At 46.0% G+C, this 14,637-nt stretch overlaps 4 protein-coding genes across 4 annotated transcripts; all 4 read left to right on the top strand.

Annotated features, from left to right (window-relative positions):
• The first annotated feature begins 1,049 nt into the window (after positions 1-1,049).
• On the top strand, positions 1,050-2,204 carry LOC102292055 (histone H2A-like). The gene has a single exon (XM_005949924.2). It carries the CDS (start codon positions 1,093-1,095, stop codon positions 1,465-1,467), a length of 375 nt encoding a protein of 124 aa, XP_005949986.1. The 5' UTR covers positions 1,050-1,092; the 3' UTR covers positions 1,468-2,204.
• Positions 2,205-8,078: 5,874 nt separating this feature from the next.
• On the top strand, positions 8,079-8,814 carry LOC121812555 (histone H1-like). Its single transcript, XM_042215072.1, has one exon. The coding sequence runs from the start codon at positions 8,126-8,128 to the stop codon at positions 8,720-8,722; it is 597 nt and encodes a 198-aa protein (XP_042071006.1). The 5' UTR covers positions 8,079-8,125; the 3' UTR covers positions 8,723-8,814.
• Positions 8,815-9,509: 695 nt separating this feature from the next.
• Positions 9,510-10,103, top strand: LOC121812552 (histone H3-like). The gene has a single exon (XM_042215069.1). The coding sequence runs from the start codon at positions 9,567-9,569 to the stop codon at positions 10,101-10,103; it is 537 nt and encodes a 178-aa protein (XP_042071003.1). The 5' UTR covers positions 9,510-9,566.
• A 1,486-nt stretch (positions 10,104-11,589) lies between these two features.
• LOC121812558 (histone H2B 1/2) lies at positions 11,590-12,170 on the top strand. Its single transcript, XM_042215083.1, has one exon. It carries the CDS (start codon positions 11,632-11,634, stop codon positions 12,004-12,006), a length of 375 nt encoding a protein of 124 aa, XP_042071017.1. The 5' UTR covers positions 11,590-11,631; the 3' UTR covers positions 12,007-12,170.
• The last annotated feature ends 2,467 nt before the right edge of the window (positions 12,171-14,637 follow it).

Consider the following 14,637-nt stretch of genomic DNA (forward strand, 5'->3'; position numbering starts at 1 on the left):
TTTATTTAACTGCTAATTGATTATTTTTGATGTGTTTCTTTTAAATGGTTTTACATCAAAGCAAAACGTGGTTCGGGCCATTTCATAAAATCCATATGCAATCCGTGTCAGTACAACTCGGCCAATAGCTTGCAGGGAACAGCACAGTGATATTTGCTGATTGGTTAGACCACAACGAAAAACGTGACTTCTCCAGAAAGCTCCGGAAAAAGAACAGCAAAGGATAAAGAATGAGCCTGAAATTGAGAAAAGAGGCGTTTATACTCCTGATGAAACCACAGCGAACTGAAACGGCCAAACACGTTACTGCGCATGCTCTGTCGGACTTGGAAAGGTCCAGCCAATCGCACGTGAGAGGCAGCGGAGTGATATTAGTATTAGTACGCTTCAAAGTAAAAGAAGAGAAAAGAGCTCAGATATGAATGTTATTTTACTCTTTTACTTAAATAAAAATTCACTGATAACCTGACAAAATATGACACTTCTGTTATTTTACAGGAGGAAATGCTGCTAGGATAAAATCAACATGATGATCGTTGTGGAATATTGTGGCTCACAAACAACTTTATAATTGCAAATTAATTATATTTGTGCATTTTTGTGATTTGTGCTTTAACATTAACTTCTTACAGTTCATGACTGATGGGAGAAAATAAAAACCACCCCAGATTTCTCCTCAGCACTGTGGCCAGGTTCACAGACTCAGTCCTGCTGTAACGACTCTTCACCTCGAACAGCACAGTGAGCTGTTTGCTGTGTCCTGTGGGCTTTGTTCGTTTACACCCTTTGTGGGGTTTTTGTTATTATATATTTTTGTGATGAACATGGTAAAGTACCTTGGGCTGTAAATACTGATGTGTTTGACGTAGTTTGCCTTAAAATTGTCATCCATATAAAAATAAAATACTTCATTTTTATTTTGAAAATCACACAACGCAAAAACCAAAGAAACCGCAGTGCTGCTCGTTCCTGATTGGACGATTAGACTTACTCTCAGCCTGACCAATGAGCGAGCAGCAGGTGATTATATAAAGGCGTAGTCTCTGCCGGAGTCCATGTTTTGGCGGGAATAGCACGAAGTCAGTTACAAAGATGTCTGGACGCGGAAAGAGCGGAAAAATCAGAGCGAAGGCGAAGTCCCGGTCCTCCCGGGCCGGGCTGCAGTTCCCGGTGGGCCGTGTCCACAGGCTGCTGAGGAAGGGTAACTATGCTCAGCGTGTTGGTGCCGGCGCCCCGGTGTACCTCGCGGCTGTGCTGGAGTATCTGACGGCTGAGATCCTGGAGCTGGCCGGAAACGCCGCCCGCGACAACAAGAAGACTAGGATCATCCCCCGCCACCTGCAGCTGGCCGTCCGCAACGACGAGGAGCTGAATAAGCTTCTGGGTGGAGTAACGATCGCTCAGGGCGGCGTGCTGCCCAACATCCAGGCCGTGCTGCTGCCCAAGAAGACTGACAAGGCGAAATGAAGCTCCGGGAGAAGCGCGCTGATAATAACGGCTCTTTTAAGGGCCACACACAACATCTGAGAGCAGTACGACCTTAAATGAACTACGGCGGGTCACAGCCCGGACTCACTGGTCTGACCCGCTCTGGGTAAACGTTTCAACCAAAAGCAGCTGTGACACAAACCTGTGTGTAAGTGTTGAAACCACAGTGAGCCAGCGGAGCGTCTGTAGCTAACGATCAACTCCTGTGACGGGTCATAAAGGACGCAGTCACACTGCAAAGGCCAGAAGACCCGCGGCTGTTTGTGTTCACATATTTATCTCTATTCACAATAATGTTATCACATCAGACACACCTGTCTCCATGTTGATCCTGTTGTTTCAATCCTGTGCTGCACCTTTTACACTATGATCTGAAGTTTGCTTTAAGATGAGCTCATGTTTATTAGAGTATAGATTCCATATAAGGGAAGGACAACAGGATAAAGACACGCTGTGGAAGAGAGAACTATTAATAACCAGGATGATTCAGTGCACAGAGGTCTATGAAGACTTAATAGTGAAGAAGAAACACCCACTGCATCATGGGAATGCCCCAGCAGCCTACACCTAGCACCGTGACTGTCTGTGACCTGCAATATTTAGGCTCAGTTAACAGCTACAGGTGTGTTTGCTGTATTCCTGCTCTGCTCTTTAGTTTGGGTAAAGATGCTTTCCTCCTCACTCATGTTCCTTCCACGCATCACTGCATGTACGTGCGCCTCTCCCCACCGCAGAGGAAACTGTACCCACCCTAACATTCAATCATCTCCCAGACTGCACAAGACAGTAGACACCCAGGTTAAGTTTATTCTCCACCTCTCCTATGACTCTCCCCCACCTGCAGAGTGGACTCCTGCAAGGATGGAACAAACTCCCTGTCAGTTGAAGAGCCCCCTAGTTAGGCCGATGCGCCAGAGGCCCCCTGCGCCAGGGCTGAGCCCCCGTGCATCCACCCGCCCACAACCTCGGCGACACACCAACAAGGACCGAAGCCCCCAAGGCCCAGCCAGAGCCCCAGCACGGAGGCGAAGCACCCCCGAACCCCACGCCTGCCCCGGATCCACTCAGGGGCAGCCAGGCCACCAGGCCAGTAACCTACGTCCACCAGTACAGACCATCCTCCAGCCCCGCTGCACGCAGCCACGAGGAGAACAACCTCTAAGAGCGACCAGAGCCACTAACCAGGTTATGAACACAACCCCCGGGTTAAGCCCTCCAGGGATAACGTCTCTAGGGGTCCTCCAGGCGCCCTCCCCCCCCCCCCCCCCACACACCACACACACATAAAACATATTAAGGATTGTACATTAACATAAAACTGTTGTCGAAATTCACCAGAGAAACACACACATGAAGAGAGGGAGAGTATGCATAGTATGCAAACAGCTGCCAAACAGCCATCATAATTCATCACACAATGAGAACAGGACAAATCAACAACTGACAATTAATATTAAAATCTGTAACATATTGTTTGGAGTTTAGTCTGTTACTGTTGCTATTTTTACCATTTCTTCTTGGAGCAACTGTAACCCACATCATTTCCTCAGGGATTAATAAAGTGTTCTGATTGGTTCAGGATGACCTGCCATTATCCAATCACACATCTGCTTACCTGCATCTTTGCTCGTTTCTCCTCCTCTTTCTCTTTTTTCTAAACTGAGCACCTGATGGCTTTGAACTTTTCTTGTCCATCTTCCATTGGTTTTAATTTTGCACTCCAGTATGAACACAAATCCCCCAACGAGGATCAGCACAACATGATCTAACAGACCTACACCTTAGTTCACAGATTCACTTTGTCTAAGGTGTGTTTCTGAGATTTCACACAGGATTCAAATCATGAATACATGATGGGCTTGGATTTACAACATTATGAATGAATGTGCAGAAAAATGCGCTGACATTGCTTTATATCGAGCACCGGCTGCCCAGTTAAACTGTGACTATCACCAGGTAACGTAGGCGTGTTTCTTGAATTAGCAGCAGGTGTTAAACAGCTGACAGATGAGGAGGAGGATGCATGCAGGTAAACTGAGGGTCTGTTGAGCTGATCGCTGGTTTCGTGAGAAAAATGTCAGCTCGTTCTTTATGTTACAGAAGCACAGAGACACAAGACCAGGCGGAAAGAGACGATCGTTCGGTGAAAATGAGAATCTGCGAATGCAACATGTGGAACACGGAGAGTGGAATATGTAAACAAACCGGTTAACGTAACCCCCCCAAACAAACAAACAAACACAAAAACCAGTTCAGCTGGAACACCGGGGCTGTGAGCTCGGTGCACTCTGTCAGCTGACTGTTAGCAGAGCTAGTGACATCTCTGAAAACATCTGAGCACAAACATGTTCTGTTGACAACCTAGACGTGAGATTACACCCGCCCACTTAGTTTGATGGGTGAGGCTGACAGATAAAATGATTTCAAGGAGACATGAAGGGGACAAAAGTGCCAAAATGAATTAAATAAATAAATCATTAAATAATTAATTAAAATGTCAATAATTATTTAAATGTGTTATTAATTAAAAATATGTCAATAATTAATTAATTACATGTGTCATAAATATTTATGTAATTAATTATTTCCAATTTAATTAATTATTGCCACATTTAATTAATAATTTAATGGTGTATTTAATTAATTCATTATGGCAGTCCTGGCCATCATATTAGATCTCAGTGCTGCTTTTGATACAGTAGATCGCAGCCTTCTCTCTCTCCAGACTGGAACAACATTGGAATAAAAGGGATTGTTTTGGAATGGTTTAAATCCTACCTATCTAATTGAACCTTCTCTGTTAAACTCAGAGACTCATTATCCCAAGACCGTGCTTTCTTGTGGGGTCCCCCAGGGCTCTATCCTCGGCCCTTTTTTTAATCTACATGCTTCCGATGGGCTCAATTTAAAAAATATATATCTCGTTTCATTGCTACGCAGATGACTCTCAGATTTACAGACGGAAATCTGTGAATCCTCTGTTTGAAGGGTCTGTTTGATTGTCTGGAAGACGTTAAGGCATGGTTGGCGCTAAATTTTCTCAACCTAAATGAGCAAAAAACTGAATAAAGAATAAAGTTACGTTGAAACCAAGCACACCATTGTTTTTCTTGTGACATTACCAATAAGTTTGATGTGTCACATGGCCCTCTTCCTATTGAAAAACAAAAGTTGTATCCAAGATGGCCGACTTCTAAATGGCCACCATGGTCACCACCCATCTTGAGGAGTTTGCCCCCTCACATATACTAATGTAATCAATTTTAATATCAGCCCAACACAACAGTCGCCTCACACTTATACTAATATGCTACAAACAGGACTTTAATATCACCAACCATCCCCATGTTATTACGGTGTATCCATATAAATGGCCCACCCTGTATGGTTAAGTACAGACTGAATACTAGAGGAAAAACCCAAAACTCTGAATCCCGTCCAGCCAATCATTTTCAGCGACGACTTCATTTTAACAGGGAGAGACCTCCAACAGAGCCGGGCTCAGGAGAGGCGTTCCTCTGCCACATCTGGTCGGGTTTGAGGGGAAAGATAAGAGAACAAAGGGGTCACAGAGAGAACACAGCCATACATGACAAAATACAAACTGGGAGAGAGTAGAAAAAATATTCTATTGAATACTGTCATATAAAAATAAAATGTGTTATTTTCTTTTTTTGGCCAATAGTTTAAGGTGGAGGGCAGTTATTCATGGGGGTTTTAATGCGTACAGTTGCCTTGTGTGCCCCAATCAGCTCATTTATGAAATTTCATCAGTGCTGTGGTGCCCCCTCCAGGGGCAGGACAGACAGATGTCATTATGCACCACTGCACTCTCTGTGGTGTATGTGAACAACATGCTTGCACACGAGTGCATGGAGAGAGACAATCTTTACATGTTTTACCTCTTTAGTAACTTTTGCAACGTTACGGGTTGTATGAACGCTGTGTGTCATGTTAGATAAGCAGCGTAGGTCAGACAGCTATAGGTCAGTACTTCTTTAATTGGAAATAAGAGCTTTTACATGTCAAACACCACACAGAGACTTTCGTGTGTTTCAAAACCATCCCTGACTCTAACGGCTACGGAACAAAATCGTCTGGCATCACATTTATTCAAAACTGTTTTATCCATCTACTGCCATGTCTTTTGACAAGAACATCCACAAAACCATCGAGGTTTATGGCTCTGGCCCTTCTGGCCTGACTGCTTCACACCCCAAATTGATGAGTGGATTGTCACGCACTGGGTTCCTTAGGCTACGTCCACACTAATGCGTTTTCGTCCACACTGAGACGTTTTGGAAACGCTCTTGAAAACACATACATTTCAAAACGGAGCTGTCCGGTTGCAGTGTGGACACTCGAAAACGCAGACGGCATTTTAGTCATGTGATGCAGTCATGTGACAATTAAAAAGACAGCGGAGGGCGTTACACAGCAGTTGTTTTGATTGCTCTCAATTGACAGCCAAAAAAAGATTAATATCAGTTGTACATGCTCCAGATAGCTTTTCTTCAAATTCTTTAATTCTCACTCTTTTGCGCGCAGGACTGGAACGTAAGCGTTTTGGGCCGTTTCAATGTGGACGCACAACTCTGTGAAAACAACTGAAGACGATAATGTGGACACCGAGCGTTTTCAGACGAGAACGCCGTTTTCAAATCTACCCAGGCTAGTGTGGACGTAGCCTTAGAGTAGCTTTGATTAATTTTAGCAGTGAAAAACTGTGCTCACAAGCCGAGGCTGAAAGGTGACAAACAAAACGAGTTAGAGGGGTGGCCAGCTCCCCCCTATGGCCATCCCCCCTTGTTGGGGCCACTGTGTACGACCCCTACAGCATGAGTCCTGGAAAATCATGTTATCTGCGACTCTGTGACAAGTACATTTCCAGTTAATACTTGTACAGCTGCTGTTATTGTGTATATATTTATTTATATTTCTTCATACATTCTTATATAGTTCTATATTGTGTATTTTGTTGTACAGTTATTTTATTTTCAACTTTAATTTATATATTTTATCTTATTCTTTCCCAGTTAAATTTACCCTTCATTCTAATTTGTGTTGTACAGTTATTTCATTTTTAACCTTAATTTATATTTTATTCCTTCCTAGTTAAATTTACCCTTTTTAATTTTTCATATTTATTTCCTATCTTATTCATAGCCTTTTCCTTTTTGTTTTCTTTAGGTCACGAGCAGTTGTCCAAGCATTTCACTACATATCGTACTGTGTATGACTGTGTACGTGACAAATAAAATTTGAATTTGAATTTGAATTTGTAGTTGTTTCAACATCAGTATTTCATCTGCTAAAGTGCATAACCAGTTATTCACTGCTACACCTGTTCTCCAGTCAGCTGCCTCATCTTTACCAGTCCCAGTAATTATAAGGCATAGATGGAAAAAATCTCATAAAATCAAACCAAACTCAGTAATCTAATTTCTGTGTGATGTAAACCTATTCCTCTTAAGCCCATCTCTGCTGCAATTGTTGCCTTTTTTAAATCTAATAAATCATTCGTGCATAACATTTTATCACAGCTCAGAAATGAGACTTTTTCTTCTTCCTTGAGACTCAAACCAGGTGACTGTTGTCACGAAGGAGTCGCAGTGGTTTATAAGGACCATCTGAACTGTCCATTAATCCTGGTTCTTTTAACTCCTTTGAATTATTAATCTATCGACCTCCCAAATCCTGCAAACATTCCCTGAATGAACTCTCTAATCTCCTGTCCTCTCCTCTGTTATGATTCATTTTGATAAAATCATCTTGGTCGGTGACTTTAATTTACATATGGATGATGCCTCTAACTACTCTGCCACAGAATTTCTTAAATTGCAAAAGCATTTAATTTTGTGCAATAGTAAAACTCTTTTGTGCACATGTCTGATCATAAATGTAACATGAATAAACTGGTCCTGGGTGCTAAAGTCTCTCAATGCTGTGGGCTCCGCTGCAAACACAGAAACAGTTTCCTGCAGTTTCCAGTCTAACACTGAACACCAGAATGAAACAGCTGATGTGTGATATTATAGATAACAGTATAATATCACATCAGCGTGTACAGTCAGACTGGATGTAGGGAAGTCTCTCCCAGCGGATCATCTGTGACTCTATATCCGCCCGGTCACCGGCAGCCTGCGTGTGTTTACCGCCACCGAAATCTGCCTCCGTTAGAACCCAACTATCCCCGGCACTGCCGCTGTTTCACCGGGACTCTGTCCCCACGGGTCTTCGCTGACCGGAGCACCGAGATCACATTTCATCCGAACCGCTTTGGGTCACTTTAGGAGCAGAAATGTGGAGAAAGTTCGCTGCGAGCTGCTCCGAGAGGCGGTGTGTCAGAGAGGTTTGAAGCCTCCCGAAATTAACGGAAGAAGTCCCGAAGGGCAAAAACAGGATCAGACGGGAGACCGAAGAGTTTTCTCCCCGCTGCCTCGGAACGGGGGTTTCAAACGTTTATCTGGGGCCGGTTTGAGCTCCGAAACGCGGCGAAGAAAACACAAGAAGAGCCGCGATTGTAGCGGCAGCAGAGCGGAGGGCTGGCTTCACTCTCCATGGTTCTCATGTGCTTGATAAGTCCCGCCTCCCGCGCGAAGCTCCGACATGCTCAGTACGAAGCTCACGCGCAGACATGGCAGAAGAAGCTCCCGCAGCTGCACCGGCGAAAGCCCCGGCCAAGGCTCCCAAGAAGAAGTCCGCTCCCCGGGCTAAGAAGGACGGACCCAGCCTCCCTAAGCTCATCGTCGCCTCGGTGACAGAGTCGAAGGAGCGCAAGGGGACGTCGCTGGCGGCCATAAAGAAATACCTGACCGCCAAAAATGTGGACGTACCCAAGGCCAACAAACGTATCAACACCGCCGTCGCCAAGCTGGTGGAGAAAGGCATTCTCAGTCAGGTGAAGGGCACCGGGGCTTCCGGCTCCTTCAAGCTTGCTAAGAAAGAACCGAAAGTCGCGAAACCAGCGAAGAAGAAGGCTGCCAAGCCCGCGAAGAAGGCTCCCGCCAAAGCCAAGAAGCCCGCGGTGAAGAAAGTGGCCACCCCGAAGAAATCTCCGGCCAAGAAGGCTGCGAAGAAAGTGGTGAAGAAGAGCCCCAAGAAGGCTGCTCCCAAGAAGCCCAAGGCGGCAGCCAAGAAGCCCAAGTCCCCCGCTAAGAAGGCCGCCCCGAAAAAGCCCAAAGCCGCCAAGAAGCCCGCAAAGAAAACTGCGCCAAAGAAGGCCAAGAAGTAAAAGCTGCTCCCGCACAGAGTGCATCAAAGGCTCTTTTCAGAGCCACCACAGCCTCCGCTACGAGCTTGTGTGTGTGTGTGTGTGTGTGTGTGTGTGTGTGTGAGAGTGAGTGTGTGTGTGAGAGAGTGTACTGGTCTCCCAGTTAAGCTCACTGGAGGGGGAAATGCATGTTGAATTGTCAGAACATTAGAAACATGAGTTTCAGTCTTATGTCAATAAATAGAATCTGATAATTGAGCTAGGCAGTGATTCAATGATACTTTGAAACCTGAATTATTTCCCAGTCAGTGCTGCAAATATTTCCAGTTTATTCTGGTGCTGATGACAGGAGCTGAGTGCACTGAAGCTGTGGATGGCTTTGTTTTCTTGGTTTACTGGTTTATTACCTGCTGTTGTTTAGAGTTAAATTTGAATTAGCCCCCCACCCCCATCTCAAAGACCTCTGTGGACTTCACATAAGCACTGTGCAGTAACCCACACTCTGCATATGTAACACTAATGTATTTTTATTTTTCCCGGTTTGTTCGTACATCTTATCTTTTTGAATACTGTTCATATGTGTTCATATGTGTACATGCTGCTGAAGCTGTGCACCCCGCATGTGTGCAGTAGTAGGCGGCGCTGTCTCACTGTACATCTGAATAACAATAAAGAAGTTCTGCTCTGTCTAGCGCTTCATTTTGAACATTTTCGTCCAATAGCTGAGCAGCTGCGGTGCGCGCGCTACCAGATCTGGACCAATCAGCGCTGAGCTCCCGCCTGCAGCCCCTGTATAAAGCCGCTGCTCGCGCCCAGACTTCATTCTCTCTTTCGCTGTTCACGCAGAGGAGCCCGACGCTGTAAGATGGCCAGGACCAAGCAGACTGCCCGTAAATCCACCGGAGGAAAAGCTCCCAGGAAGCAGCTGGCCACCAAGGCTGCCCGTAAGAGCGCCCCGGCCACCGGAGGCGTCAAGAAGCCTCACCGTTATAGGCCCGGTACCGTGGCTCTGCGCGAGATCCGCCGTTACCAGAAATCCACCGAGCTGCTGATCCGCAAGCTGCCCTTCCAGCGCCTGGTCCGCGAGATCGCTCAGGACTTCAAGACCGACCTGCGCTTCCAGAGCTCTGCTGTCATGGCTCTGCAGGAGGCCAGCGAGGCTTACCTGGTCGGACTCTTCGAGGACACCAACCTGTGCGCCATCCACGCCAAAAGGGTCACCATCATGCCCAAAGACATCCAGCTGGCTCGCCGCATCCGCGGAGAGAGCTTAAGCTACACGCTCTCCTACCAACAACGGCTCTTTTCGAGCCATACACGCACTCAGAGCAGCGGTTTACAGCACAGACTCTGTATCACCTGGCCCTCAGCTCAGTGCTGTTTGGAGTCTGCTTCTCACTAACAGAGCATGCAGTGGGGGTTAGTGTTGATTGTACTGTATTAGTACACAGGTGTGTAGCGGGGGGGCGCAATGGTACGATTATGTCAAGGACAGGAAGTGTAGCGGTGCAGGCCCACAGACCGCGTCATTAAACAAGCACAGCTGCGTTTGAGTGGTTACAGGACTGCAGAGTTCATAAGCAGCTGGATGGAGACACTGAGGTTTCAGCTTGGAGGACAAAGTTTCACTGAGCCAGGCTTTAAACCTCATGATCTCCCTAAAAGTGTTTTATATGAACACTGAAGTTTGGGGAGGGGGAGAAGAACCAAAGCTCCAGTTCAATATAAAATAAACTGTCCTGCATGGCAGAGATGTGCAATAAGAACCGAGCCATGGCTCAGTGTCTCGCAGCCTCAATGTGCACTTCAAGTCATTTATAATTAAATGATCATTGTAACCTGTTTGATCTGCTGCTCAGACGTTTTGCTCCAATCATTAAACTGCTGTTAATAAAAGCAGGCCGGGCAAAGAGCTACCAGAACTTTGTCATTTCAGTTGTCACTGCCAATTAGGATGAAAGTGTGGATTAGTGCACTGTCGTTATGGTTTACATCAGGGTAGGCAACTACAGGCCTCGAGGGCCGGTGTCCTGCAGGTTTTAGATGTGTCCATGATCCATCACAGCTAATTTAAAGGGCTAAATGACTCCTCAGCATTTCTTGGAGTTCTCCGGAGGCCTGGTAACGAACTAATCATGTGATTCAGGTGTGTTGACCCAGGGTGCGATCTAAAACCTGCAGGACACCGGCCCTCGAGGCCTGCAGTTGCCCACCCCTGGTTTACACAATCTGTTCATATACGATCAAACTGCAGCTCACAGCTACGGGGGAGCTTTTTAACTCCAGCCATTGGACCATTTCCCACACCCAGAAACAAACTACACGCTTTTCATACTGCCGACACTGTACTCACTTTTAATCAGTTTTTTATTCACCTTTCAGTCACTTTAATTTTAAAACTGTCTATACTGTATATTCTGTGCATTTATTATCTCACTCCTGTTGCCTGTTTATGCCCCGCCCTTATCTTCAGCGTCATGCTGCTCTGGTCTGTCTTGATTGGTCCTGGGGGATAAACAAAGTCTCTGTTTCTGGCAGCTGCGGTGTCCTGGGCTCTGCAGTCCGCTGTGCGGCTCTCGAAGGACCGTCATTATCAGCCGAGCCTCTCCCGGAGCTTCCCTCGGCTGTCTCGGTCTTTGTGTGATGTTGTAACGCACACATGGATCAATGTTTGTCTGCACACGTACTGAAGCAACACATTTAAATCTGCTCTTCCGCACTCCCGATAAATGTCCCACAGCCCCGTCAGCAGGTTAAATAAAGCACTGCTCTTTTTCTTCGTTGTGCGATTTACCCAGTCGACCAAAGGCAGAGCCTCGACCAATGACAGGCGGGGATCTGCACAGCCTTATTTGCATACAGAGGAAATAAAACAGAGCCGCTCTGCGCTGACGGGCACATTCTCTGTTGGGAAGTATCGACGAAGGAAAATGCCTGAACCCGCAAAGTCCGCGCCCAAGAAGGGCTCCAAGAAAGCCGTGACTAAAACCGCCGGCAAGGGCGGCAAGAAGAAGAGAAAGACCAGGAAGGAGAGCTACGCCATCTACGTGTACAAGGTGCTGAAGCAGGTGCACCCCGACACCGGCATCTCCTCCAAGGCCATGAGCATCATGAACTCGTTCGTCAACGACATCTTCGAGCGCATCGCCTCTGAGGCCTCCCGCCTGGCTCACTACAACAAGCGCTCCACCATCACCTCCAGGGAGATCCAGACCGCCGTGCGCCTCCTGCTGCCCGGTGAGCTGGCCAAGCACGCCGTGTCCGAGGGCACCAAGGCCGTGACCAAGTACACCAGCTCCAAGTAAACTGCAGCTCTGCTGCATCCACCCAACGGCTCTTTTCAGAGCCACCCACTTCGTCTAAAGAGCACATGTCCTGCTGTGACGCTCACTGGTCCTGCTATAAACACATGTTTAACACGTGTATTGGGGCACATGTACAACAGTTTCAATAAACCGAGCAGCACTGATCGAGGCTGTTATCTCTGATCATTTATTTATATAATCACTCTTCTCCCGCCTCCCTCGTGCGCACCCGTTTCCTGCAGTGTGACGACATTTCTGGATATTTCAGCTGTGGAAATGACCAGTTTTCATCTCCAGACGTAACGACCCATAATTACAGGTAAGCTACAATATAAGAGGAGATTTCACAGATTGTCCCGCCCGTGACTTTGTGTATTTGGTGGTTTAGAGGTCTGAGCCTGACTTAAAGGGCCGGAAGTTAATGGTAGCTAACTCATATCGCACCTGCAAAAACCCTTTGCAGAGCTTTATTAGTTCTGGTTATAATGTGGGTGTAGTTCATCTGCTTTATATTATGTCACAGCTGTGCCCCTGCACCCGCTCCGTGAAATGGATGGATGGTATTATGACATATGACACTAACGCTAATCAGTTTTCCTCATGGAAAATGAGTAAACAGAGGCTGTATCTAGGGCTGGGTTTTTATAATCGATTTACCGATTAAGATCGATTCATTAAAATCCTGAATCGATTTTTTTAATATAAATTTATTTTGCCCGAAATGCCAGAATCTCTGGTGACATCTCACAAAATTTCAACAACCACCAAACAGCTAAGACAGTAAATGAGAGCAGGAACACGGATTCTGCACAAAGACTTAAACACACAGCGCGACCCGCGGATCAGAATCAGTTAGATGTCGCCTTTCTCACAGTCGGGGCTGAAAGCCGACAGCTCGCTGATTCTGATCTGTCGGCGGGTCCGCGCTTTGTGTTCACGCCCTTTTTGCGCTGATTCTAAAGCTGTTAGTTTGATCTCTCTCCAAACAATATTGACCGAACCAGCAGCAAAAGAAGATCCAAACTACGCTTCACATAAACATCTGTTGTTTCACAACGCGCTGTTTTTTTTTTTTTCATTTTACATACTTCCGAAAAGAAAACCTAATTTCTGCCGTTCAATACTGAACAAATTTAAACTTTTTAAAATTATGCAAAATGCAAAACGCCGTGTCTCTAATAAAACCGCTGTAACTTCAGAGGTGATGTTCATATGTTGATTAATGGTTTTCTTTCGTTTTTGATGTACTGCAGAATATTTTTATAAAATCCCAGAACAGGAAAATCACCTTCATGTTTTTCTGTTTTATCTTCAGCTACTTTGACACAAAGGCCTCTGCTGTGATGCTCACACCTGTGATAAAGTCTTGCGTGTGTCAGCTTCCTTTTTATAGATACAAAAATATGTAAATGTACTGATCTGAATTATAATATTTCTGACTGTCAAAATTTCCCAGATTCAAATCGAATCGATTCGAAATCAGTGATGATACCCAGCCCTGGTTGTATCCCAATCCAGGGTGTGCAGCCTGAAAGGCCGCATTTTAATTACGTAACTGCGACAGACGAAGGCTGTCCCAATTCAAAGGCTGCTCGAAATGCGGCCCTCAAATGCGTCCTTCATTTCCCTGAATTTTAAGGACGTGGCGGTGTAGACTTCGTGGCCCAACATATCCCAGAATGCATAGCGTGGGTGTGGATAATTTTGCTGGAAAAAAACGGCGGATGAGGGGCGCCCGAAGAGTAAACTTTAAGTACTGAATATTATGTCACTTATTTATGTGCAAATGTTTAATAACGAAGAACATTAAACATTCCTGTTGGCCACATGTCGGCAAAGTCATGTGACATTAGTGACGTTTGTACTAACTTGGTTTTAAAGCCTTTACTTTAAAATATACGCCGTTCAATAGCTGAGCTTAATCTTACAGAGAATGATCAAAGCTCATGTAGAAACAAACAAATGAACAAAAGATTTTCTCCTTCATTTCTGTCAAACAAGCTGTGTGAACGTTTCCAGCTGTAGTATCATGGTTGCTAGGCAACCTGGCAGCGCGAACGGAGGCTAGGACCGTCCCATTTCACAAGCCTCGCACTTCCGGCCTTAGCGGTCTTTGAGTACGCGGCCCTTGAGGATCGTTGAGGCTGCAGACCCTGAATTGGGATACAGCCATAATTCATGTCACAGCAGATGAGGACAGACGTCCTCCTTCAGTCAGGAAGTTAACAAGGTGACCGAATGACAGACAGGTGAGGACACCTGAGAGAGTGAGAGGTGGAGTCCCAGCTGGGTCTCCAGGTGTACGAAACTCGTACAGCAATGATGCTAACAGTGAGATCATGATCATGTCTGATTCACAGCACATTAGAGGGCCTGGCCCATCCATCAGCTGCACAAACACGTCGGATCTTCAGTGTAAATTCTGCTGTAATCATTTTATTTTTCCAAAACTAGAGCAGAGGGCTGGTCTGCCACACCTGAGCTCCTTCACACTGCAGGGGGACAAGAAGACAAACCTTCAGCCATGTGGTGAAGCTCACTGACCTATGACCCAGCATACTGTCCCTGTGTCAGTGTTCACTTCAGTCATGGGATACAAGCGGTGGAACAAAGCCCCGCGCAGACCTGTGG

The sequence above is a fragment of the Haplochromis burtoni genome, unplaced genomic scaffold (assembly GCF_018398535.1).
Source record: "Haplochromis burtoni strain Fernald_Lab_line unplaced genomic scaffold, NCSU_Asbu1 Contig_654, whole genome shotgun sequence".
Classification (NCBI taxonomy): Eukaryota; Metazoa; Chordata; class Actinopteri; order Cichliformes; family Cichlidae; genus Haplochromis; species Haplochromis burtoni.

Excerpts from the sequence above, each read along its gene's own strand:
- LOC121812558 (XM_042215083.1), top strand. The coding sequence starts at position 11,632 with ATGCCTGAACCCGCAAAGTCCGCGCCCAAGAAGGGCTCCAAGAAAGCC.
- LOC102292055 (XM_005949924.2), top strand. The coding sequence starts at position 1,093 with ATGTCTGGACGCGGAAAGAGCGGAAAAATCAGAGCGAAGGCGAAGTCC.
- LOC121812555 (XM_042215072.1), top strand. The coding sequence starts at position 8,126 with ATGGCAGAAGAAGCTCCCGCAGCTGCACCGGCGAAAGCCCCGGCCAAG.
- LOC121812552 (XM_042215069.1), top strand. The coding sequence starts at position 9,567 with ATGGCCAGGACCAAGCAGACTGCCCGTAAATCCACCGGAGGAAAAGCT.